The following is a 25,892-nucleotide window of genomic DNA, read 5'->3' as shown; positions in this document are numbered from 1 at the left end:
TAAACATTCTGTCTTCGCTTCATGACTGCAGTTGTATTTTTATATGTTATAATATAAACGTGAACTGAACAAACTGCAGGCACTAAATCTCCTGATATGTGACCTCATTATTGAATGAAAACATCAGGAGGAAATGTGTTCGTGTGTGTATTTTACATTTTCATCTTCATCTCTGCTTTGTTTCCTAAAATAAAATGTTCGTTTTTCTAAAATCTGGACAAACGCATCACACAACTTTACTGATGCACTTTGTGTCCCGATAAAAGCCGAAAATCAGCAGCAGCAGTAAAAATAAACTGCAGTCAGTCAATGACAGCCTCCGTTTATTTATGGAAACCAAAGACCTGAACCAGGAGACAGACACACAACCTGACACAGTAGGACTCACAACACACACACACACAGAGGGAGGAAACACAAAACACACTGTAACACAGACTGTAACACACACACACTGAGAGAGGAAACACAAAACACACTGTAACACACACGCAGTAACACACAGACTCACTCTGCAGGCTGGGCAGGTTTGCGTCTTCAGGTTTGGTTTTCAGCAGGTGAGGCAGTCGAGTGTATCTGTAGCCGAAACCACAACCCTGAAACAAAGAGGACTCACAACGTTCAGCCTGTAACACACAGTAACACAACAACAGTAACACACAGTTTGTCTGTTTGTGTGTGTGTCCTCACCCTCCACAGTCGGACCAGGATCCAGTTGGTCTGAGCCCAGGGTCTCTGTTCATATGGAGCCAGCAGGTTCCTCATCATGGCCACTCGCCTGCAATCCCAAAAACATGTTTAGTCAGTCCACCTTAAATCAGACAGTCCACCTTAAAGCAGTGACCTTAAACCCTGTGAACTTGGGACTGAAACACTCACTGCTCCTCAGGGATCCTCTCCACGGCCCTGAGGGATTGTGGGTAACAGACGTAGCTGGCCAGAGCCTGCATCAGAGAGTCTTTGATATCTGAGGGCAGAGGACAGAGAGGCATTCAGGGACCGTAGGACAGAAAAACGCTCTAATATCAGCCACAGAGAGGCATTCAGGGACCGTAGGACAGAAAAACGCTCTAATATCAGCTACAGAGAGGCATTCAGGGACCGTAGGACAGAAAAACGCTCTAATATCAGCCACAGAGAGGCATTCAGGGACCGTAGGACAGAAAAACGCTCTAATATCAGCTACAGAGAGGCATTCTGTCTGAAGTTTTGGTTCCTAAAAACCAGTAAACTCAGAAGCTCTTTGAAAAGAAGTTCTTTGATCAGATCTATCGTTGAGGTTCTCAGCAGCTGTTGGGTTCTAATCTGTTCATCACTCTCATGCTCACTTTAAAGACTTCATCAATCAGAACTTCATCACCACAAACAGAATTTCACTGAAGAAAACAGCTGAGTGTTCCAGAAAAACACAAACACACGAGTCTGTGCAGATAAATAACAACAAACACAATAAACAACAAACAGTCTCCAGCTGAAACACAAACTCCACATTCAGTCTGACCCCTAAAACCAAACAGCAGCACAGAGTTCATCTTCAACAATACCAAGTTACTGCTGCATTCTAACACTAAGGGAACATCTGTATGATGCCATAATTGTGTCAAAAGTCGCGCGCGGGGTACGTGTTACGCGCTGGTAACTGTGTTACCATTCAACTGTAACAGTCCACATGGCGTCATTCCCTGTCTACTGTGTTACACTTGTTGGGTAACACAGTAGACATTTTTGGCAATTTTTTCCCTTGATGATCGTATCCCACAGAATATCAATTCCCAGCTCAAAAATCTTATTTTAAAAGCAGTTAGACAAAAAACAGCCAAACCCTGGATGAACAGACACAAGAATTTGCAAACAATTGTTTTATAAAATGCGTAGTACTTCATTCATGTCTTCTATGAAAACTTTTGTCCGTAACACAGTTGACAAAATAATGAACCAGGTGTAAATTTAACTTTGAATATTTAAAAAATCATTGGAGTTTAAGCTTGCCAATTAATGGATTTTGCACAATCCAGGGGTATACTATGGAAACAAATAGAATATTAAGCCAAAAAGCACACTGATTTTTTCACTTGCTGGATGATATGAAATGTACCCCTAATTATAGAATCACTCTTAAACTCCCTGTCAGAATCACTGGAGTAGACATGCTGGGCTTCTGGGCCGATTCCGGTCAGTCCACCTGGGTAACTGCCGTTAGCAATGGAGCTAGCTAATGTCTAATCGCTGTACTAAAGGCTGACAGCCCCCCCGTTTAGAGCCAGAAATACGTGGAGACACTCGCTGACCGGCAGTTGGAGATCCGGGCTCGGTTCTGTGTGTGTTCGGTGCACAGCAGAACAGCGGCAGCAGCATCAAAGGGGCTCCAGCCGACTGTGTCATTTCCTCTCTTGTATACAGTGGCATCCCACATGGGGGGGTGAGTTCTTGCTGTCGCAGACAGCCAATCATAGGGAGGTTGTGGTGAGCACTGGTATCCGCCCACAAAGGGTCAAAAGTCTTCTCCCCGCGCGTAGATCAGAGCTCCACGAGGCTCCTCGCGTGCGCAGAGTGTCTTTTGCACGTGGACACATTGCTACGCGCGGGCGGGGTACGTGTTTCGCACGAGAGAGAGAGAGAGTTATGCACGCGTGACTTTTGACACAATTGTGGCACCATAAATCTGGACAACAGGAACACTGCAGACACTCGGTCTGGATGTTTAGTTCCACCTTCAGTCAGAAATGTGCAGCAGAATAAAATAGAAATGGAGCCACAACTTCTACTAAAACTAAAAGCAGTAAAGAAACAGCAACACAATATTCTACACTGACAAGAACATCACACAACCTACAGAACCACAGGGAACTGGATGAAACCAGATGGAACCGCCAGAAAACAATCCTGAGCCTGACTGATCCAATCCTCAGATGCTGGTTTACATGAAAGCTAACTGCAGATAAACGACTGGATCTGTCCCTGAAGCTGGTAAATGTTACAAAGTAAAAACAGAGTTCAGTAGAAAAACTCACAAACACAAAGATGAGGAAAAAAACTAAGAAATGAGACAGACAAAAAAAGTGTCAGCAGATTTCTAAAAAAATCAATGAATTAAAAATACAAACTGTGAAATAAAGAGTGCATCAGGATTCAGCCTCTTTAAAGACTCTGATGGAACTCAGCAGGTTCTAGAAGTCAGTAATGGATGATCTGAGGTCAGTGATTGGACGATAAAGACTCCTGGATCTGGAAGGTCCAGTCTCTGCTGGATCAGAACTCCTGGATAGAACTACACCATGAAGAGTAAAGAACCAAGAAACTCTGAGGAAAGGTTGTTGACGAGCATCAGTCAGGACGATATAAGAACATTTAAAAGTCCTGAAGATCTCCTGGAGTCCAGTAAAATCCATCATGAAGAGATGGAAGGAAGATGGAACATGAATACATCTGACGAGAGCAGGACGTCCTGAAGACCTGAGAGACTAGAGAGGGAGGCCACCAAGACTCTATGACTCCTCTGAAGGAGAAAGAGACTAGAGAGTTTGTGTTGAAGTTGAGCTGTTCGGGTTCTGAAGGTGGAGAACGTTCTGAAATGATTCATCTGGATCTCATTTTCTGACATCACAAAAGCCTGTGTGTGTGCGTGTACGTGTGCCTGTGTGCACGTGTGTGTGTTTTACCTGTTCCAACGATGCGAGGGTCAGCGAAATGCTTAGCCAGGATGGCAGCCAGCTGAGTCAGGGTTTCCTCGTATCCTGAGGAGGAAACAAACACGGAAGTCATTCGGACAGCATGATGAGCAGCCGACTGTTCACTGGAACACCAGAGACACTGCTGCTGCGGCAAGGCTGCAGGGCTGCAGGGCTGCAGGGCTGCAGGGCTGCAGCAGCAAACTGCATGAACAGAGGGACGGCAGCAGACCAACAGTCCAAACATCTGCACAGCAACCAGCTGCATGGAACTTATTTCAGCATCTGGAACACAAGTTCATCAGCTGATGTTCCACCCAGAACCTTCACCAGCAGCTAGTTACAGCATGGTTTACCAGGTTACCAGTAGTTTACCTGGATGCTCTACCTAGGTGTTCTACCTAGACCAGGGGTCGGCAACCTTTAACACTCAAAGAGCCATTTCGACCCGTGTCCCACAGAAAAGAAAACACCGGGAGCCGCAAAATCCTTTTGGCATTTAAAATGAAGACAACACTGCATATATCACTTTTTTACCTCTATGCCCTTCTTAATCAGTTGTGATTAATTAATTATAAAGCCTCTAATTAGATATATAAATTTTTTTAATTGTGTCCTTCCACTAATATTTATCTTACTTGGTTAATGTCATTTTTGCTCCTGGACCTCATATGTTACGTAATGTTAGCTGGAAATCAATATTTTGTGAATGTCTATTTAACTTGTAAAATCTATTATGAGTTATAAGAATCAGAATTTGTTCTATTGCCAAGTAGGTTTTTACACTTACAGGGAATTTCCTCTGATGCTCTTGGTGCAGGTACAATACAATAAAATAGTAAGTAAACAATAAAATAGTAAGTAAAGACAAGGTATATACAGTTACTACACAGTAGTAGTTAATGTAGTCAACAGAGCTGATTTGCAGTGACACAGTGTTTATCAGCGATGCAGCAGAGGGGAAGAAGCTGTTCTTGTGGCGAGAGGTTTTAGTCCTGATGGACCGCAGCCTCCTGCCTGAGGGGAGGAGTTCAAAAAGTTTGTGTCCAGGGTGAGAGGGGTCGGCCAAGATCTTGGCTGCACGCCTTGAAGTCCTAGAGGTGTAGAGATCCTGGAGGGATGGCAGGTTACATCCGATCACCTTCTCAGCAGAGCAGATGATGCGCTGCAGTCTGCTCTTGTCCTGAGCGGTGGCTGCAGGGTACCAGACGGTGATGGAGGAGGAGAGGATGGACTCTATGATGGCCGTGTAGAAGTGCACCATCATAGTCTTTGGCAGGTTGAACTTCTTCAGCTGCCTCAGGAAGTACATCCTCTGCTGTGCCTTCTTGGTTATGGAGGTGTGTTCATCTCCCACTTCAGGTCCTGGGAGATGATGGATCCCAAAAAGCAGAAAGACTCCACGGTGAGCACTGTGGAGTCAGAGAGCTTGATGGGAGCAGGGGGGGGGCTGTGTTCCTCCTGAAGTCCACCACCATCTCCACTGTCTTCTGGGCGTTGAGCTCCAGGTTGTTCCTGCTGCACCAGGTCACCAGGTTGTCTACCTCCCGTCTGTAAACAGACTCATCCCCATCAGAGATGAGTCTGATGAGGGTGGTGTCATCAGCAAACTTCAGGAGTTTGACGGGCTGGTGCCTGGAGGTGCAGCTGTTGGTGTACAGGGAGAACAGCAGTGGGGAAAGAACACAGCCTTGGGGGGAGCCAGTGCTGATGGTCCTGGTCTCAGAGACTTGCTTCCCCAGCTTCACATGCTGCTTCCTGTCAGACAGAAAGTCTGTGATCCATCTGCAGGTGGAGGCAGGCACATTCAACTGGAGGAGCTTGTCCTGGAGCAGGGCAGGGATGACCGTGTTAAAAGCAGAACTGAAATCTACAAACAGGATCCTGGCGTAGGTTCCTGCTGAGTCCAGGTGCCGCAGAATGAAGTGGAGAGCCAGGTTGACGGCGTCATCTACAGACCTGTTGGCTCTGTAGGCGAACTGCAGGGGGTCCAGAAGAGGGTCTGTGATGGCTTTTAGGTGAGGAAGCACAAGGCACTCAAAAGACTTCATCACCACAGAGGTCAGAGCGACAGGTCTGTAATCATTAAGTCCAGTGGGTCTTGGCTTCTTTGGAACAGGGATGATGGTGGAGGTCTTGAAACAGGTTGGAACGTGGCATGTCTCCAGTGATTCGTTAAAGATGTCAGTGAAGACTGGAGACAGTTGATCAGCAGTGTTTCAGGGTGGAGGGGGAGACAGAGTCAGGTCCTGCTGTTATCTTAAGCTAATAACTTTTCTCCGGTAAGTCGCTGCCCTATTTTCCAAGACGACACTCCTCTGACTCTCTGACCTGCTGCCTGGATGCTGGACGTCACATCGAGCCGTGCTCTCACAAGTAACGTCGTATTAACCTATCAAAGAGTAGATACTGAGCAAGACAATTATCCATAGTTTACCTTAGTACTCACGAGTACCGCACACAGTGCAGGACTCTGCTGTGAAGGCAGAGGCGTGTGGCAGTGGAGTATTTGCGACAATAAGAAAAAGAAAGAAATTTGAAGGAGCGACGGCTAGGATGTAGGAATGGTGGCCCGCCGCTGCTGAATGAATGCAGAGCAAACACTGGGATCCGAAGATCAAAAGGACTTCAAATGAATACATGCAGGCCGGTGAGTGTCGGAGATCGACGGCTGGGACGCATATTCTGACAGACAAAAATTAAGACGTTTTATTTTGATGTTACAAGATCACCATAATCTTCAAATTTAGAATTAAATTTTAAAAATTAACAATCTAAAATAAAAGAAATTTTAATTAAATAGCCTGCTGATGATTTATTTTCCAAAGTTACAGGGAGCCACAACAGAGGGCTGAAAGAGCCGACCCCTGACCTAGGTGCTCAACCTGGGCGTTCTACCTGGGCGTTCTACCTGGGCGTTCTACCTGGGCGTTCTACCTGGGCGTTCTACCTGGGCGTTCTACCTGGGCGTTCTACCTAGGTGCTCTACCTGGGAGCTCCTCCATGCTGTTGGCGGGGCTGAAGTAGTTCTTCAGGGCGCTGTAAGCGTTCATGGCCACATTGAGGTAGAACTCTGGAGCGAAGGCGAACAAAGAGCCGGTGTTGTCGGCGTGTTCAATGGTCCTGATGCAGACACACAGTAGCCAGTAGACGTCCAGCATCTTCTCCTGCAGGACCACAAAGAGGAGGAACTTATCAGTACCTAGTAGAACCAACGGTCCAGACCAACAGAACCGGAGCGGCGCTCACCTTGGAGTAGATGGTGGCGTTGATCCAGGCCAGTCTTCTGCTCAGGTGGTTCAGCTTCTCTGCAAAAACCTTCTGGCTCTTCTGGAGCTCCTCCAGGATATCGGCCCTCTGGAAAACAGTTCCAAAGATTTATTTTATTAGTATTTTATTTATTTCATATTTATTTACTGTTTGATCTGAACTCTTCTCTGTATTTCCATTCATTTCCAGTTCAGCTTCAGGACCATCAGACACAATCCCACCACCTCAAACCTGAACTAAAGATCTCTGACAGCAAACACCCAGTCAGCTGATCAAATAATCACCAGGTGACAGGAACCAGAACCAGTTTCACTTTGAACACTTCACTGGAGTTAATTAAGACACAAGCAGTGATTCTACATTCAGCTGTTCTATCTGGACCAGTGATTCTACAGTGACTACCACAGAAACTTCAGCCAAACACAGGGCTTGTTGTTCACCATGAAGGACCTGATGGGTTAACCCTAACCCAGGTCTGAATGTATGATGGAGCTCACCCTGGCAGGACAGCGAGCGATCTTCTCCTCCGTGTCCTTCAGAGCCACGGCGTATTCATGGACGTCGTCTGAAACCACCACCATCTGAGGAAACAAACAGAAGTTTACTCCTTTCTAGGTCATTTTATCTGCACCCTTTAGCCAAACCAGCAGGAGGAGTTAAACTCTGGCAGCAGCAACACTTCAGACAACATTAAACAGAAAGAAAGCAGCCTTCTGTGAACAGTAGCTTCTGATCCGTTTCCATCAGATCACAGACTGTGAATCATCTGTTCATAGAGGCCATAAAAGCTGTGGACACTTTCAGCTGAGAGGGTTTTAACTTAGAAAAAGGAGCAGCAAGAACAGAGAGGCCGACTGGAGGGAAGAAGATTCGTGTTTCAGCTCCAACCGGACGATTACTGGCAGGAGAAACCATCCCAGAAGAAACAAACAGAAGAAACCACCCCAGAAGAAACCATCCCAGAAGAAACCACCCCAGAAGAAACCACCCCAGAAGAAAACATCACAGAAGAAAACATCACAGAAGTAAACATCCCAGAAGAAACCACCCCAGGGGGAAACATCCCAGAGGAAAGCATGTTCAGTTACTGCAGATGATCACAACATCCAGACACATGGGAATATTCAACCAGGATCTCATCACACATCGTTCACTTCAGTCTTAAAACTGCTTTCTCTCTAGCAGCCAGCAAGGGGCGATCTTCTGGGTGTAGATGAGTGAAGATGGTACCTCAGTAACAGGTAATGGTCTCAGTCTTTAGCGTCCTTCTACTCAGCATTTCATTCAGAAAACCAGTCTCATTCAGAGGAACACAGATGATGATTTAGATCCAGAACTTCTTCCCATTTAGACATTTTCAAACATCCATCATTTATTTAAAGTGCATGGCTCAACACAGGAGAGCCAGTTCCTCAAGACAGCACTCAGCAGTCATCCTTCACCTCAAGGAAGGACGACACTTGTTTCAGGACACCAATGTTCAGATTTTGGACAGGGAGGACAGATGGTTTGAGAGAGGAGTGAAAGAAGCCATCCATGTCAAAGTAGAGAAGCCATCTCTGAACGGGGGGGGGGGGGGTCCTTTCAAAACTCCTCAAAAGAACTACTCAGCAGACTCATGCTAATGACCACCATTAGCACAAGAGGGCTCAGTGACATCTCTGCATTTCAACGACCCCCACCGATACTCACAACGACCATCGTTGAGTAGTCAGGTGAGTTTTGGTATCGGTCGTTGGAATAATAGCCCTGGACACACCTCACAGAGGTTTAAAAGCTGAGACAACACCAACCACCACCAGAACTGAAGAAGCCTCTTGGATGAGAGGTGAAACGTCTTCAAGGAACTTTCTTAAAGTCCAGTGGATTGATTTAAACAACCTTGGATATGTATTTAAAGCAGCTGCTTTAACTTTTACTGTCCAGACATCTGTGATCCAGTGAATTTCACTTCAACCTTCATGTGTTCAACTGTGGAGATTTGCAGCTGAACTCTGACTAGTTCTTACTCCATTTATCTCCAGTTTAACTCTGTTCTAGTTCCACTTTTCTTTCAGTAATTCAGCGGATCAATTTTTTCCTTTTAGATTCTTAACCCTCCTGTCGTCCTCATTTCTGGGTATCAAAAAAAGCATTGTTCCCTTGTCTGAAAAAAATCCCAAAAATTTTTAAAAATTCCCCAAATTTAAAAAAGTTGGCAAAATCTTCAGGAAGAAAACTCCAAAATTCATTAAAAGTTTCCCTTAAAAGTTTTATTTTTTTTAAAAAATCCCCAAATTTGGCAAGAAATGAAAAAAATAACTCCATTTTCAAACTTTGAAACGAGTCAATTTGACCTGCACGACGACACGAGGGTTAAATGAAGCTAGAAGTGGTCAGACTGATGCTGGTGGATCTGGATTACAGACGTGTAGAACAGTTTATTCCCTGCAGACTAAAAATGAAGGTCAGACTGTCCTTCATGAATAAAACATGGAGCTTCAACCTTCATGTTCACATCATCAGCATTAAAACCAACGGCTGGGTTTCAGAGGCCCCATGTCTTCAAAACATCTACAAAAAGACTGTGGAAACTGTAAAACAGAAAGAACCTTCCAACAGTGCCTGAACTCATCATCTGTAGATGAATCAGATCTGAGCTTGCAACAGATATTTCAGATGTGTTGGTTTGTTCTGAATTCATGAATGGAAGCAGCAGCTGAACCTTCATTAAACGCTTCAAACCTCAGTTCCACTCAATATAAATAAAAACAGAACACAATCATTTGCTCATCTTTTCCAACCTATATTCAAACAAATACTCAACAAAGAAGATATTTAATGTTCAAACTGATGAACTCCTCCTGAACTACTGTCTCCATAGGGCTGCTCTGGGATTCATATGGGTTCTGGAAAGCGTCTGGAGACAATATGATGGTAACTGGTGCTATATAAATAAAACTGAATAGAATTAAACTGAATTGAGCCTTTCAGGGGTTTGGTTCCTTTCATAGCCAATCATGAAGTCTCCTCTTTAATCTGCTCACCTGTGGAATGTTCTAGACAGGTATGTTCTGTCCAGCTTTGTGTTGCAGACATCAGATTCAAAACAAGTGAATATTTACACAAACCAACAGTTAAATATGTTGTCTTTGCAGAGCCTCTGGTTGAATATGGGTTATAAAGACCCTCCAGTGATGGTCTTTTGGTTTTATGGACCTTCTCCTCCAGCTTCATGGTGTTTCTGCTCACCTTCCCCAGCTGCTGGTGGACGCTCAGGTTGTACATCATCACGATTCCGTCCACGATCTCCAGCAGCGACTTGTCGGCCACCGCCTGGTCCAGCTCCTCCAGCGGTCGCCCCAGCAACAGGCCGTCGTTGCCATGGCTACCCTCAACTTCAGGTGTGACAGAGGAGACACGTGTGAGAGAAACAGCAGGTGAGGAGCATCGAGTTCTGTTTACTCAACTGAATGGAAATGAGGAAAGTTCTGCTGATGGTGAAGGAGTTTGTTCATTTTAGTGTTGGGTTCTGTTTGTTCCTGTAAATGTTGGGTTCTGTTTGTTCTTTTAAATGTTGGGTTCTGATTGTTCTTTTAAATGTTGGGTTCTGATTGTTCCTGTAAATGCTGGGTTCTGTTTGTTCTTTTAAATGTTGGGTTCTGTTTGTTCTTTTAAATGTTGGGTTCTGTTTGTTCTTTTAAATGTTGGGTTCTGATTGTTCCTGTAAATGTTGGGTTCTGTTTGTTCTTTTAAATGTTGGGTTCTGATTGTTCCTGTAAATGCTGGGTTCTGTTTGTTCCTGTAAATGTTGGGTTCTGTTTGTTCTTTTAAATGTTGGGTTCTGATTGTTCTTTTAAATGTTGGGTTCTGATTGTTCCTGTAAATGCTGGGTTCTGTTTGTTCTTTTAAATGTTGGGTTCTGTTTGTTCTTTTAAATGTTGGGTTCTGATTGTTCCTGTAAATGCTGGGTTCTGTTTGTTCTTTTAAATGTTGGGTTCTGTTTGTTCCTGTAAATGTTGGGTTCTGTTTGTTCTTTTAACCCTTTAAGCTTCAGTCATTTCCAGCCGTTTTCAGTACAAAAAAATCGCTAATATTCTATTTTTAAATTAAAAAAATTACGAAAAATACGGGGAATATTGGACGGGCATCGGGAGGTGCATTTCCTTGAAAACGACCGATTCGGGGATTTTATACCGACTTCAGGACATGTTTTGGACAAAATAGTTTACTGGCTTGTGTCATCTGATGTAAAAGGTTGGATTATGGCCGTTTTTTGTGGAATCTTTTTTTTGTGTGTAATAATAAACCCGGAAATGTGAGTCGCGCTGTGTGCGTTGAAGCCGTGTATAGAGAACGGATGGATGGATATTTGTTTTTGTCGGACAAATGTGTTTTTCTCACCCGCTGTGGTAATCACATCTGAAAGTGGTTTATACCGGCGGATTCATGAGAATCTAAGCTTTCCATCGGTGTATAGTGTTTGTATAATCGGGTTTGCGGCCGTCGGACATTCTTGAAATTCCTATGCAAATTAGTAGGTGTACCGCCGGCGGTACACTGAAGCTTAAAGGGTTAAATGTTGGGTTCTGATTGTTCCTGTAAATGTTGGGTTCTGTTTGTTCTTTTAAATGTTGGGTTCTGATTGTTCTTTTAAATGTTGGGTTCTGTTTGTTCTTTTAAATGTTGGGTTCTGTTTGTTCTTTTAAATGTTGGGTTCTGATTGTTCTTTTAAATGTTGGGTTCTGATTGTTCTTTTAAATGTTGGGTTCTGTTTGTTCTTTTAAATGTTGGGTTCTGATTGTTCCTGTAAATGTTGGGTTCTGTTTGTTCTTTTAAATGTTGGGTTCTGATTGTTCCTGTAAATGCTGGGTTCTGTTTGTTCCTGTAAATGTTGGGTTCTGTTTGTTCTTTTAAATGTTGGGTTCTGATTGTTCTTTTAAATGTTGGGTTCTGATTGTTCCTGTAAATGCTGGGTTCTGTTTGTTCTTTTAAATGTTGGGTTCTGTTTGTTCTTTTAAATGTTGGGTTCTGATTGTTCCTGTAAATGCTGGGTTCTGTTTGTTCCTGTAAATGTTGGGTTCTGTTTGTTCTTTTAAATGTTGGGTTCTGATTGTTCTTTTAAATGTTGGGTTCTGATTGTTCCTGTAAATGCTGGGTTCTGTTTGTTCTTTTAAATGTTGGGTTCTGTTTGTTCTTTTAAATGTTGGGTTCTGATTGTTCCTGTAAATGCTGGGTTCTGTTTGTTCTTTTAAATGTTGGGTTCTGTTTGTTCCTGTAAATGTTGGGTTCTGTTTGTTCTTTTAACCCTTTAAGCTTCAGTCATTTCCAGCCGTTTTCAGTACAAAAAAATCGCTAATATTCTATTTTTAAATTAAAAAAATTACGAAAAATACGGGGAATATTGGACGGGCATCGGGAGGTGCATTTCCTTGAAAACGACCGATTCGGGGATTTTATACCGACTTCAGGACATGTTTTGGACAAAATAGTTTACTGGCTTGTGTCATCTGATGTAAAAGGTTGGATTATGGCCGTTTTTTGTGGAATCTTTTTTTTGTGTGTAATAATAAACCCGGAAATGTGAGTCGCGCTGTGTGCGTTGAAGCCGTGTATAGAGAACGGATGGATGGATATTTGTTTTTGTCGGACAAATGTGTTTTTCTCACCCGCTGTGGTAATCACATCTGAAAGTGGTTTATACCGGCGGATTCATGAGAATCTAAGCTTTCCATCGGTGTATAGTGTTTGTATAATCGGGTTTGCGGCCGTCGGACATTCTTGAAATTCCTATGCAAATTAGTAGGTGTACCGCCGGCGGTACACTGAAGCTTAAAGGGTTAAATGTTGGGTTCTGATTGTTCCTGTAAATGTTGGGTTCTGTTTGTTCTTTTAAATGTTGGGTTCTGATTGTTCTTTTAAATGTTGGGTTCTGTTTGTTCTTTTAAATGTTGGGTTCTGTTTGTTCTTTTAAATGTTGGGTTCTGTTTGTTCTTTAAATGTTGGGTTCTGATTGTTCCTGTAAATGCTGGGTTCTGTTTGTTCTTTTAAATGTTGGGTTCTGATTGTTCCTGTAAATGCTGGGTTCTGTTTGTTCCTGTAAATGTTGGGTTTCTTTTTGTTCTTTTAAATGTTGGGTTCTGTTTGTTCTTTTAAATGTTGGGTTCTGATTGTTCCTGTAAATGCTGGGTTCTGTTTGTTCCTGTAAATGTTGGGTTCTGATTGTTCTTTTAAATGTTGGGTTCTGTTTGTTCTTTTAAATGTTGGGTTCTGTTTGTTCTTTTAAATGTTGGGTTCTGATTGTTCCTGTAAATGCTGGGTTTCTTTTTGTTCTTTTAAATGTTGGGTTCTGTTTGTTCTTTTAAATGTTGGGTTCTGATTGTTCCTGTAAATGCTGGGTTCTGTTTGTTCCTGTAAATGTTGGGTTTCTTTTTGTTCTTTTAAATGTTGGGTTCTGTTTGTTCTTTTAAATGTTGGGTTCTGATTGTTCCTGTAAATGCTGGGTTCTGTTTGTTCCTGTAAATGCTGGGTTCTGATTGTTCTTTTAAATGTTGGGTTCTGATTGTTCTTTTAAATGTTGGGTTCTGTTTGTTCTTTTAAATGTTGGGTTCTGTTTGTTCTTTTAAATGTTGGGTTCTGTTTGTTCTTTTAAATGTTGGGTTCTGATTGTTCCTGTAAATGCTGGGTTCTGTTTGTTCTTTTAAATGTTGGGTTCTGATTGTTCCTGTAAATGCTGGGTTCTGTTTGTTCCTGTAAATGTTGGGTTTCTTTTTGTTCTTTTAAATGTTGGGTTCTGTTTGTTCTTTTAAATGTTGGGTTCTGATTGTTCCTGTAAATGCTGGGTTCTGTTTGTTCCTGTAAATGTTGGGTTCTGATTGTTCTTTTAAATGTTGGGTTCTGTTTGTTCTTTTAAATGTTGGGTTCTGTTTGTTCTTTTAAATGTTGGGTTCTGATTGTTCCTGTAAATGCTGGGTTTCTTTTTGTTCTTTTAAATGTTGGGTTCTGTTTGTTCTTTTAAATGTTGGGTTCTGATTGTTCCTGTAAATGCTGGGTTCTGTTTGTTCCTGTAAATGTTGGGTTTCTTTTTGTTCTTTTAAATGTTGGGTTCTGTTTGTTCTTTTAAATGTTGGGTTCTGATTGTTCCTGTAAATGCTGGGTTCTGTTTGTTCCTGTAAATGTTGGGTTCTGATTGTTCTTTTAAATGTTGGGTTCTGTTTGTTCTTTTAAATGTTGGGTTCTGTTTGTTCTTTTAAATGTTGGGTTCTGATTGTTCCTGTAAATGCTGGGTTCTGTTTGTTCCTGTAAATGTTGGGTTCTGTTTGTTCTTTTAAATGTTGGGTTCTGATTGTTCTTTTAAATGTTGGGTTCTGTTTGTTCTTTTAAATGTTGGGTTCTGTTTGTTCTTTTAAATGCTGGGTTCTGATTGTTCTTTTAAATGTTGGGTTCTGTTTGTTCTTTTAAATGTTGGGTTCTGTTTGTTCTTTTAAATGTTGGGTTCTGTTTCTTCCTGTAAATGTTGGGTTCTGTTTGTGATTGTAAATGTTGGGTTCTGTTTGTTCCTCTAAATGTTGGGTTGTCTTGTAAAAAGTGAAGGGTACTGACTGTCCTCCTCGGTTCTCTGCTCCACCGCCAGGGTCCGGACCTTCACCTTCTCCGGCTGGGTCAGGGGCCGGCGGGGCGTCATCAGGCTGACGGCGGCGGTGCTCAGGAACCGGTTGGCCCGACCCAGAGTGGGAGAACTCAGCCAGCTGGGCCTTGCCAGAGCTCCACCCATAGCCGCCGCCCCGAACGGCCTCTGTCATCAGAAAACAGCTGATCAACACACCTGAACATCTGCTCTGTTCTGAAGGTTCTGGGGGACCCTCAGAAACCCAGAACCTGCAGAAAATCGTGTCTACAAAAACAGAACCGGTCTAGGCTAAGGTATTCTAGTCTAGTCTAATCTAGTCTAGGTTAATCCAGTCCGGTCTACTCTATTCCAGTTTAGTCGAGTCTAGTCCGGTCTAGTCTATTCTGGTCTGGTCTGGTCTAGTCTATTCTGGACTGGTCTGGTCTAGTCTAGTCCGGTCTAGTCTATTCTGGACTGGTGTAGTCTAGTACGGTCTAGTCTATTCTGGACTGGTGTAGTCTAGTACGGTCTAGTCTATTCTGGACTGGTGTAGTCTAGTACGGTCTAGTCTATTCTGGACTGGACTGGTCTAGTCTAGTCCGGTCTAGTCTATTCTGGACTGGTCTAGTCTAGTCTATTCTGGTCTAGTCTAGTCCATTCTGGTCTAGTCTAAAAATCTCCAGAACAACTCCATCTATCAGCCAAAAACTATAACAGAAAGAACCTGCAGTTCCACCAGGAAAACAACCAACTCTGAACAGAAATCCTGATTTATTTAAAATCCCTTTATTCTTCCTGTCTCATTTGAAAATTTACCTAAAATAAAGTGTTTGCTTCAAACACATTCTGTATAGAACCAGAACCTCCTCCTGGTTCTGGTTCTCCAGGACCATCTCAGACCAGAACATTCAGAGAGTTCCAGGTTGAACTGCACACAGTATTTCCTCAGAGAGGCTGAGAGGAAAACCAATAAATAAACAGGTTGATGGAGCTCCATCCAGCATGGAGGAACATCTACTGATGATGCGCAGAGTAGAGAAGAAAAGTCTCGAGATAGAAAAACATCTACAGAATGAGGAGATCGTAGGAGGAACCAGCTGGAGGTTCTGGAAGACGTTTCGAGAAATGTCTTCCAGAACCTCCAGCTGGTTTCTCCTGAAGCTCCTACCATCACCAGGACCTGGATGACTGAGAACCTCCACAGAAGTCTGAGGAGACAACATTTGTCAGTCCCTCCAGGAATTTGCGATGTTGCGATCGCGCAAATGCGAAATCAACCAATCTCCGCAAATTTTGCGCGGCCTTGCAATTTTGTCCAATCACCCCAATCACAAAACCGCAATTTTCACCTACCTCCCATAAGTTCCACCAATCATAGCAGCTCCCAGCGCAAACCTAATGCACGTACGTCACCGAATTCACTTCCTGTTTATGGTTTGAAGATGCAGACATGTGAGATACTAATGTCTCTGATTTACCAACAAAAATTACAGCTGAAGACCGTGATAAACAATTAATTCACTGATGTTCTTCACCAAAGCGGAGCTAAACTGTTTTACACCCATGCAATATTGTGGTGGAATACAAAAAAAGAAAAACAATCATCGCTTGATACACACTTTTTTTTAAAACACGAAACATATTAGAACAGCTGAAATGATCAGACAACAGACCACATAAATCACCATGATGGAAACTGTTTCATCCAGATCTGTTAGAGCTCTGAAAGAATGAAGGTAAATTAGATTATTTATTCCACCAAAGAACACGGCAGAGTTATGTGACGATCAGCGTGTGTGAATCCTTCCTCTGTTACCAACATCACTCAGAAACAGACTCAGAGATTTAAATGAAGTTTTCAGGGTCGGTCAGAAATGACACAAGGACCAAATGATTAGACTTCAGCAGCGATACGGCTTAAAGTTTGGATCCATGGATTTGTTAAGGATTCATAGCGGCACGGCGTCTGATAGCAGCACGGTAACCATGGCAACAAGTAAACGCTACCTCAGCGGCCCGTTGACGATCACGATTGTGAAAAATGACACAAAGAACAACTGATTAAAATGTGGGGGTGTTTCTCAGTCCCATCAATTCCCGTCGCCCGCTACATAGTTAGGTCACGTGATTCGGTATGTACACATGCAGAACACACAACTGCCTTGGTGGAGTATTGTACTGTCTTCTTTTTAATTGGCGTGACAAGCCGTGAGCGAGTGTGAACACGTGTGTGCCAGGATGTGAAATTAACTTTTTAAGCCACTGACAGATCTGTCCGGATATGATTCATTCAATAGTAAATTACCATTTTGTGCCTTAAATCTACCAACCACTTCAAGTTAAACCAGTATCTGGCTGCTGCTAATGTCCCACCGTGGTGTGCCAGCTTTTGTGGAAATGGGTTGGAATGTTAAATAATTAATTTCGGAATAAATATTGTCAATTACAGCATTGAAACGTGTTCTACAAGCTGGAAAAAAATGCAACTTTTTAGTGATTGTTACTGTTTCCCGCAATTTCATCACAACAAATAAGCTTAAAACATCGCAACTTTTATCGCAATTTTTTAGAAAAGCTGCCACAAATTCAGGCATTTTCGGCCGCAACAATCACGAAAATCCTGGAAGGACTGATTAGTTCAGGTTTAACATCTGAGGAGACATGGTGGACGCGATGGTTCCTTGACACTTTCATAAAATTAATCATTGAAAGAATTTGTCTCTTTTTCCAGGTTTCCATCATTATAACTGCAAGAACAACATCTCTGATCCTCTCTCCATCGTGCTGTTCTGGTTCCACAGAGCTGCAGGACTTCAAGCATGAACCTCACTGAGTTAAAATCACAGATGGTAGGTTGAACAAAGACCGACCTGAGCGGCTCCACTCTCCTCGTCCTCGTCCAGGTCGTCCATAGATGTGGCCTGAATCTCTGCAGGATCGATGATGATGTTGGCTTTTCCAGCCAGATCATCTGGAAACAAACATTCAGTCACATCGATTCAGGTTCCAGTTTCATCCAGACATTTCCAACAAACGCCAAGCATTGATCTGATCTGCTGTCAATCTATAAACGCTGTGATGACTGAAGATCTGAGACAACTTTCAATTCTAACCTTCAGGGTTCCTTCAGCTGAACTGGGTTCATTTATTTACTGATCCATTCACTGATCCATTCACTGATCCATCTCATCATCTGTTCTGTGTGTGGGTCAGATGACTGTTTATCATCAGTCTTCAGTGACTCCTAGAAGTCTGGATTTAAGATTGAATCATTGAAACATGAATCTCTGTCATAAAATCAATCCTTTATTTTGGTTCTTTCATAGATTTATTAAAGGTCTTCTGGAAACACTTACTCTTCTCTCTGTACACCACCTCACTTGGTGCAGTGATCCGCTCCCATGGCTTCTCCTACCACTGTAATTCTGACGACACTCAGCTTTTCCTCTCTTTTCCACCTGACGACACAACAGTTTCAGCTCGGATATCAGCATGTCTGGCTGATATCTCCACATGGATGAAGGAACGGCACCTTCAGCTGAATCTGTCTAAGACTGAACTCATGGTCTTTCCAGCTTGTCCATCTGTTCAGCCTCAGATCAGTGTCCAACTTCACTCGAGCCTACTTGTGCCCACAAACTCAGCCAGAAACCTGGGTGTCATGATTGATGACCAGCTGACCTTTAAGGGTCACGTGGCCTCAGTTTCTCGATCTTGTCGTTATGCCCTCTACAATTTCAGGAAGATCAGATCCTTCCTGACCCAACAGGCCACACAACTTCTGGTTCAGGCTCTTGTGATGTCACGCATTGACTACTGCAACTCTCTTCTGGCAGGTCTCCCTGCATGTACAGTCAAACCTCTACAGATGATCCAGAATGCAGCAGCACGTCTGGTCTTCAACCAGCCCAAAAGAGCTTATGTCACTCCCCTGTTCATCTCTGTTCACTGGCTTCCAGTTGCAGCCAGAATCAAATTCAAAACTCTCCTCCTGGCTTACAAAACATTTACAAGAACGGCCGGCGGTACACTGAAGTTTAACGGGTTAAAGATCTGATAGTACCATATTATCCTAGTAGAATTCTTCATTCTCAAACTGCAGGCTTACTTGTTGTTCCTAGAATTTCTAAAAGTAGAATGGGAGGCAGAGCCTTCAGTTATCAGCTCCTCTCCTGTGGAACCTGCTCCCAGTTTGGGTTCTGGAGGCAGATACCCTCTCTATTTTTAAGACCAGGCTTAAAACGTTCCTTTTTGACAAATCTTATAGTTGGGGCTGACTGGGTGACCCACAGGGGTTCGGCTTGTGTCTTCATTGCACAGCTGACTCCCTCTTGGACGTCCCTTCGTTCTGCCTCTAGTCATGCTGCTATAGGCCTATAGGCTGCTGGGGGACTTCTCTTGACGCACTGAGCCCTTCTCTATCTACCTTTACATTTAATATGTATACCGTTATTGCAGTACATTCACTCTGTTTCCCCCTGTGCTATTTGTCCGAGTGTCCCTGGTCCCAGAGCTGGATGCTTCAGATCTGTGGTTGATGTTCCACCAGCTGGTCCAGTCTCCATCATGTCCACTGTGGGATGCTGCTGCTGACCTTCCTCCAGTCCTCTGCTTCCAGCTCCCCTTTTTCCACCAGTCAACTCTGCATCGCCTTCACTATACTGTTATGCTAACTTACATACTGTTTGAATTTTACTGCTAGCTATATATGGAGTATGTTTAATGTCAGAGCTGTACATCATCAGAGTAAACTATGAGTCAGTTTTCAATGTTAGCTTATACTTTGTCTGTGTCACATATCCTGTCATACATGTATCCAAATGTGTGTTGTGTTTTCCTTGCTTTCCCACCCCTCCCTCTTCTCCCATCCCTCCCCCTTGCCCTCCTCTGTCCCTCTCAACCCCCCTCGGCCAGCAGGCAGATGGGTCCCCCCTGTATAGAGCCGGGTTCTACTCGAGGTTTCTTCCCTGTTAAAAGGGTGTTTTCCTGCCACTGTCTCCTTTGGGCTGCTCTGGGGGTCAGGCATTTGGGTTCTGTAAAGCGTCTTGAGACGATTTGACTGCAATTGACACTATATAAATAAAATTGAATTGAATTGAATTAACTAGTTAAACGGGGACTAGAACGGAGCAGGACCAGAACTCTATTGGAGGCTCTTCAGTGATTGATTCATGAGTCTGACTAACACAAAGCAATGCCTCCCTCTAGTGGTGAACCTCAGCAGAGACAGGAAAGTGGTGGACTGGAGTAAAACCAGTAAAACCAGTTCACCCAGTCAGCTTGGTGATTTCACTGTACAGGGTGACCCAAAAGTTTGGAAACAAAGTTTAACTGCAGTGTCTATTTCAGTTGGGGGTGCATGAATTCACTCTTATTTTACCCATTTTTGTTATAGCATAATAACTTAAAAGCATAGTATTTGCCGAGTGCAATAACTCTGAAGACAATAAATAGAACCATAAGGTCCAGGTTTGCTGGAGCAGAACTTCTAAATGCAGACCATCAGTGTCAGATTTAAAACTCTTGATGGTAAAGTATCTGACAGTTTTTATTTTTTAAACATCCAAAAGTACTATGAGGCAACATTTACTGTCCAGTTTGAGGAACCTTCATAAGCATGAATGAAGATACATTCCAGAAGATACCAGTGTAACCAGGTGGTGGAAACGTTCACGTCTTTGTAGAAGAAACAAACATGAACATGTGGAAATATGTTTGTTTTACACTAATCTGATACTCTTCTGAATATATCTGTGGTACTGATTTATTGAAATAACATTATATTATTTGGATTATAGACTTTTCATTTGTTTCCAAACTTTTGGGTCACCCTGTAGAAACCAGTAAAACCAGTTTGTTGTGGAACATGTGACACAAACCTTTGAGGGTCTTCTTCAGGTGGGACAGCAGCCCCCCGAGTCTTTGCAGGTCAAAGTAGTCCACCTTCCCATTGTAGAAGAGCTGGGGGGGGATGTAGGCATCTGCAGGGAGTCAATACAGACGAGTCAATACTGACTACTTAGTATGGAGGAGTCAGTATAGACGAGTCAATACTGACGAGTTAACAGTGATTAGTCGATACTGGCATGTTAATACTGACAAGTCAATACAGACGAGTCAATACAAACGAGTTAATACAGACGTGCAAATACAGACAGGTTAATAAGGTCTGTCGTGTGTCTGTGGTATGTCTGCGGTGTGTCTGTCGTGTGTCTGTAATAGAGGATGTGATTAGAGCCTTGAGAAGAACCAGAGAGACCAGTTCGCCTGGCCTGGACAACATCAGTAGTCGTGTGCTCAGGCTCTGTGCAGAACAGCTGGGGGGTGTTTTTCAGACCCTCTTCCAAAACTCCCTGGACAGCTGTACAGTTCCTCAGTTGTGGAAACTGAGAATATTACAACCACAGCACTTAATGACCTCAGACCTGTGGCTCTCACCTCCCTCATGATGAAGGCAATGGAGAGAATCGTGAAACATCAAGTCATCGGAGTAACTAACGCACAGATTGACCCTCTCCAATTTGCGTATCGTTCGAGCAGAGATGTTGATGACGCCAAAGTATTCATTCTGGACACTTTACACCGTCACCTGGAACACCCAAACACCTCAGCCAGACTCCTGTTTGCTGACTTCTCCTCGGCATTCAACACCTTCCAGCCTCACATCCTGGCTCACAAACTCTCCTCCCACTTCCACCTGGATGATCAGCTCATCCTGTGGTTACTGGACTTTTTAACCTTCTCTGATCTACTACAGACCTCCATGGTTCTCCTCAGGCCCCTGTCCTCTCTCCACTACTCTTCATCCTCTACATGGATGACTGCAGATCCACAGACCAATTCCCACCCGGTCAGATCTGCAGATGACACAGTCCTCCTGTCTCTGCTGTCAGGACCTTCTCAGTCCCACAGCTCAGTCCTCCAGCAGTTTGTGGACTAGTGTGATGACTCTTGTCTGGAGCTGAATGTTAAAAAAAACAAGGAGATGGTGGTGACCTTTTCCAACCAGCAGATGGCGCTGACTACAGCTGTCACTACCACCATCCATGGACTGCCTGTTGAGCTTTTATTATGGAGGAGTACAAATATCTGGGTACCATCTTTGACAATCAGCTGAAATTCTCCTCTAACACAGAGGAGATCTGAGACTGCCTCTCAGAGCTCTGTCTGCAGTGTATGAACAGTTAACATGTCGACTGGCAAACCGGATCATCCGTGACCCTCCCATGATCTCTTCTCTGTGTCTCAGTGACTTCCTTCTGGTCGACAGCTTCACTGCCGTGCATGCAGGACACAGAGGAGAAGGTCCACCTTTGTACCCAGGACGGTCCAACTCCTCAACTCATGAACCATAACACCCCCACCACCACACACGGACTTTAACATGGACCTCTGGGAACTCTGCCATTTTGCTCTCCTCAATTTATATCTTCTGCAATATATTACTGTATCTACCTCATTGCCATATTGGACCTACTTTCATTCATATTTGCACTATGTATATTATTAAGCTGCGTTTTTTCTTATTTCTCTCTTTTTAATTTTTATTCTTATTATTACTTTGTACATATATTTATCTCTATCTCTGATAATGTCATTGTGGCACTGCCTGCTCTATGTGCCTTTTTAATTGTCCCCTGGGGACAAATAAAGTTTTCTGTTGTGTCTGTCGCATGTCTGTGGTGTGTGTGTGGTGTGTGTGTGGTGTGTGTGTGGTGTGTGTGTGGTGTGTGTCTGTCGCATGTCTGTGGTGTGTGTGTGGTGTGTGTGTGGTGCGTGGGTGGTGTGTGTCTGTCGCATGTCTGTGGTGTGTGTGTGGTGTGTGTCTGTCGCATGTCTGTGGTGTGTCTGTGGTGTGTGTGTGGTGTGTGTCTGTCGCATGTCTGTGGTGTGTGTGTGGTGTGTGTGTGGTGTGTGTGTGGTGTGTGTGTGGTGCGTGGGTGGTGTGTGTCTGTCGCATGTCTGTGGTGTGTGTGTGGTGTGTGTGTGGTGTGTGTCTGTCGCATGTCTGTGGTGTGTGTGTGGTGTGTGTCTGTCGCATGTCTGTGGTGTGTCTGTGGTGTGTGTGTGGTGTGTGTCTGTCGCATGTCTGTGGTGTGTGTGTGGTGTGTGTGTGTGGTGTGTGTCTGTCGCGTTACCTTCGCTGTTGAAGCTGCCCGTCTTGCGGCTGCCTTCATCCCAGCAGGTTCTGACGGCCGTGATGAGGCGATGCAGGAAACACACCATGTACTCTGGAGGACACAACGCTGTGGGATGCTGCACACACACACACACACACACAGTCACTGTACAAGCATGTAGGCGTGATCTGTACACGGGACAGTCATGTCAGAACATGTTTGTTCTGGTTCTCCAGGATGACTCAGAGAGTTCCAGGTTGAACTGCAGGCAGTGTTTCCTCAGAGAGACTGAGAGGAAAACCAGTAAATAAACAGAGAACAGAGGAACAGGTGGATGGAGATCCATCCAGCATGGAGGAACATCTACTGATGATGAGCAGAGAGCAAACATGGGCCGTTTCTCAATATGCGTTCTTGTGGTCTCGCGTTCTCGTGAAACGTCATCAGTCGGAGACCGAGTACTGTTCCAATTCTTAGATCGCATCCGAGACCGCAAGAAATACCCAGAAATGTTCTCGCTCCGCCCACATTTATCGAGACTTCATCGGACCAGACTTGTGCAGTCTTGGGGCGGCCAAATAACCCATAATGCATTTCTCGCCGACCAGCAGTGAAAGGCCGAGGAGGAAACTTTCAGAGGTAACAGAAGATTTTTGGCAATACTACTGTTATGATACAAAATGTAGTTTTCAGATTATTTCAGGCGAGAAAGTAGTTGTGTAAACGTCAAGTATGTGGTCAGTTTATCCAGATAAAGCCTGTTTAAAAATTTACTCCAATGGTTTCGGAGATGTGAGGCTCCAGTATAAACGGCAATGAGCCGAGAGCAGCCTGATGTCGGCAAGACTTTTAGAAATCTGTCGCTGGCTCTGATGGCTCTATAGCAGTTAAACGGGGATATAAGTAGTTTTATGTTTTTCTAATGGTCACACTTTGGCATCAGTGTATTTTTTTATTGTTCAGAGAAAAATGGACTTGAAAGAAGTTGAAGTTAATATTTATAACATATTTTTAATGTTTCACTCCATCGCTGACTGTGAGCTTCTGAATTATTGTCTGTCTTCATTAAATGTAGTACGACTTTGTTCTATTGTCATAACTGTTACTGTGCATTAAAAAATAACATTTAAGCAATATTATATTCCAGGAACGTGAAAAAACCCAGATCTTCACTGACTGCTGGGAGACTCCACAGACAGAACATCAGCAGCTCCATCTTCAGCATCTGGACCAGCAGGATGCTGCTCATGGAAACTGAGGATACAAAATGCTGAATGTTGTAGGAGCTCACCTGTATTCAGGTTGTGAGTACAGTAGTTGACATGCAGTATTCTCTCATTAATCAGTGATGATGTTCAGCGTACAGAAGTCCTGGTGATCACAGTAAAGCGTGGTGATGTTTGTGTGTGTGTCAGACTATAAACCTCTGGATGTTGGAGAACAAGCAGCAGGTATGTATGCAGAATGTATTAATGTTAATAATAAAACTGTAAACCATCCATCCCTGTTTATGAAATGTCCACCTGAAGGTTTAATATTTTCAGTGATCAGTTTGTAAAAAGTTTTAGTGGATCCACTGATAGAGCTGAGAATGAGACGGTTCAGTTCATCACAAACTACAGCTGTCAATAAAATAAAGGCTCTAAAACATTTTTTAAAAAATGTATCGGAATCTAACAACGATCTTGTTTTAATATTAAAACGTGACCATGCAAGGCTGTGTTGTTCTATCTGTTCCATTTCGTTGTTTTTCACGGTAAAAATAACTGGAGCGGATGAACCCAGAGACGGGTTATGGATGAACCGAGGTGATAACGTCATCAGGTACGCTGCTGCTCCAAATGGACTTTAACCTCGATGCGGTCTCGCGTTCTCACCAAGTCCGGTCGTGCGAGTCGTTCTCGCAAGACCGGACTTGGCGAGAACGCGAGACCAGACTTGCGGTCTTAGAATTGAGAAACGGCCATGGAGATGGAAGGAACTCCAAGAGAAACCAGCTGGAGGTTCTGGAAAATTTTCCTGACCTGCTGTCAACCTGAGAATCTGACTGGTTAAGGACTAGATAGTGACGACTCAGTGACTGTTAAAGGAGCAGTTAGTGGCTAGTTAGTGACTGGTTAAAGAATATTTAGTAACTGTTTAAGGACTAGTTCGTGACTGGTTAAGAACTAGTTCGTGACTGGTTAAGAACTAGTTCATGACTGGGAAAGGAGTACAGACCTGCCAACCTTGGCGAAATATTTTGAGTACCACTTAATCTCACACACGTCGATAGGAAAAAAAAAACTCGGTGCTTATTTCCCCGACATGACATCGTATTTTCAACGTGAAAGTAACGTTATTAACAGTACATATTTGCCAAAAGACACACACACACACACACACACACACACACACACACACACACACACACACACACACACACACACACACACACACACACACACACACACACACACACACACACACACACACACACACACACACACACACACACACACACACACACACACACACACGAGAGAGGAGGAGGGAGGCAGAGGACAGGAGAGAGCGGGCCAACAAGGGTTCTGCAGACTCGTTATTCTCCGCTACTCTATGATGATTGGTTGAAATTGCACCACTACACTGCTGCATCATGTATGCACGTCCACATTTCTAACAGCACTCACAGATGTCTGCAGCTTTTAGAGTAGTTTAATGAGGCGGAGCGTACCAGCGTATTTTGATGTCAAATTGCGTACCTGCTACACAAAATGCGTACAGGTTGGCAGGTCTGGGAGTAGTTAGTGACTGGGAAAGGAGCAGTTAGTGAGTGGTTAAGGACTACTTAGTGACTGGCTAAGGACTAGTTAGTGACTGGTTAAAGAGCAGTTAGCGACTGGTTAAGGACTAGTTAGTGACTGGTTAAGGACTGTAAAGGATTTTTAGTGACTGGTTAAGGACTAGTTACTGACTAGTCAGTGATTGGTTAAGGACTACTTAGTAACTAGTTAGTGATTGCTTAAGGACTAGTTAAGGACTATTCAGTGACTCTTCAAGGACGAGTTAGTGATTGTTTAAGGACTAGTCAGTGAGTAGTTAGGGACTAGTAAAGGACGGTTCTTACCCCTCTGTTGCTAGCGTTTTCCTGCAGAAACTTCCTGAACTTGTTGAGGAAAATGTAGCGGGAAGCTTCTCCCTGAAGATGACCAGAATAAAGTCTTAATTATCTCAGAAACACGTTTAACATCCTGAAGATGAACA

At 43.6% G+C, this 25,892-nt stretch overlaps 1 protein-coding gene across 1 annotated transcript in view; it reads right to left on the bottom strand.

Moving 5' to 3' along the window:
* Positions 1–25,892, bottom strand: part of LOC110966937 (E3 ubiquitin-protein ligase RNF123-like) — a 67,495-nt gene that overhangs the window by 11,323 nt on the left and 30,280 nt on the right. The window contains exons 19-31 of the mRNA XM_051947768.1: positions 25,756–25,827; positions 22,665–22,782; positions 20,406–20,507; positions 17,397–17,497; positions 14,520–14,712; positions 10,170–10,315; positions 7,436–7,519; positions 6,918–7,025; positions 6,658–6,835; positions 3,660–3,734; positions 880–967; positions 691–778; positions 512–596 (exon numbers count right to left, since the gene is read on the bottom strand). Coding sequence (XP_051803728.1) covers positions 512–596; positions 691–778; positions 880–967; positions 3,660–3,734; positions 6,658–6,835; positions 6,918–7,025; positions 7,436–7,519; positions 10,170–10,315; positions 14,520–14,712; positions 17,397–17,497; positions 20,406–20,507; positions 22,665–22,782; positions 25,756–25,827 — 1,438 coding nt within the window. The remainder of the gene's footprint in view (positions 1–511; positions 597–690; positions 779–879; positions 968–3,659; positions 3,735–6,657; positions 6,836–6,917; positions 7,026–7,435; positions 7,520–10,169; positions 10,316–14,519; positions 14,713–17,396; positions 17,498–20,405; positions 20,508–22,664; positions 22,783–25,755; positions 25,828–25,892) is intronic.

This window comes from Acanthochromis polyacanthus, chromosome 5, assembly GCF_021347895.1.
Source record: "Acanthochromis polyacanthus isolate Apoly-LR-REF ecotype Palm Island chromosome 5, KAUST_Apoly_ChrSc, whole genome shotgun sequence".
Taxonomy (NCBI): Eukaryota; Metazoa; Chordata; class Actinopteri; family Pomacentridae; genus Acanthochromis; species Acanthochromis polyacanthus.
The sequence above is the reverse complement of the archived record's forward strand: the minus strand, read 5'-3'. Positions and strand labels throughout refer to the sequence as shown.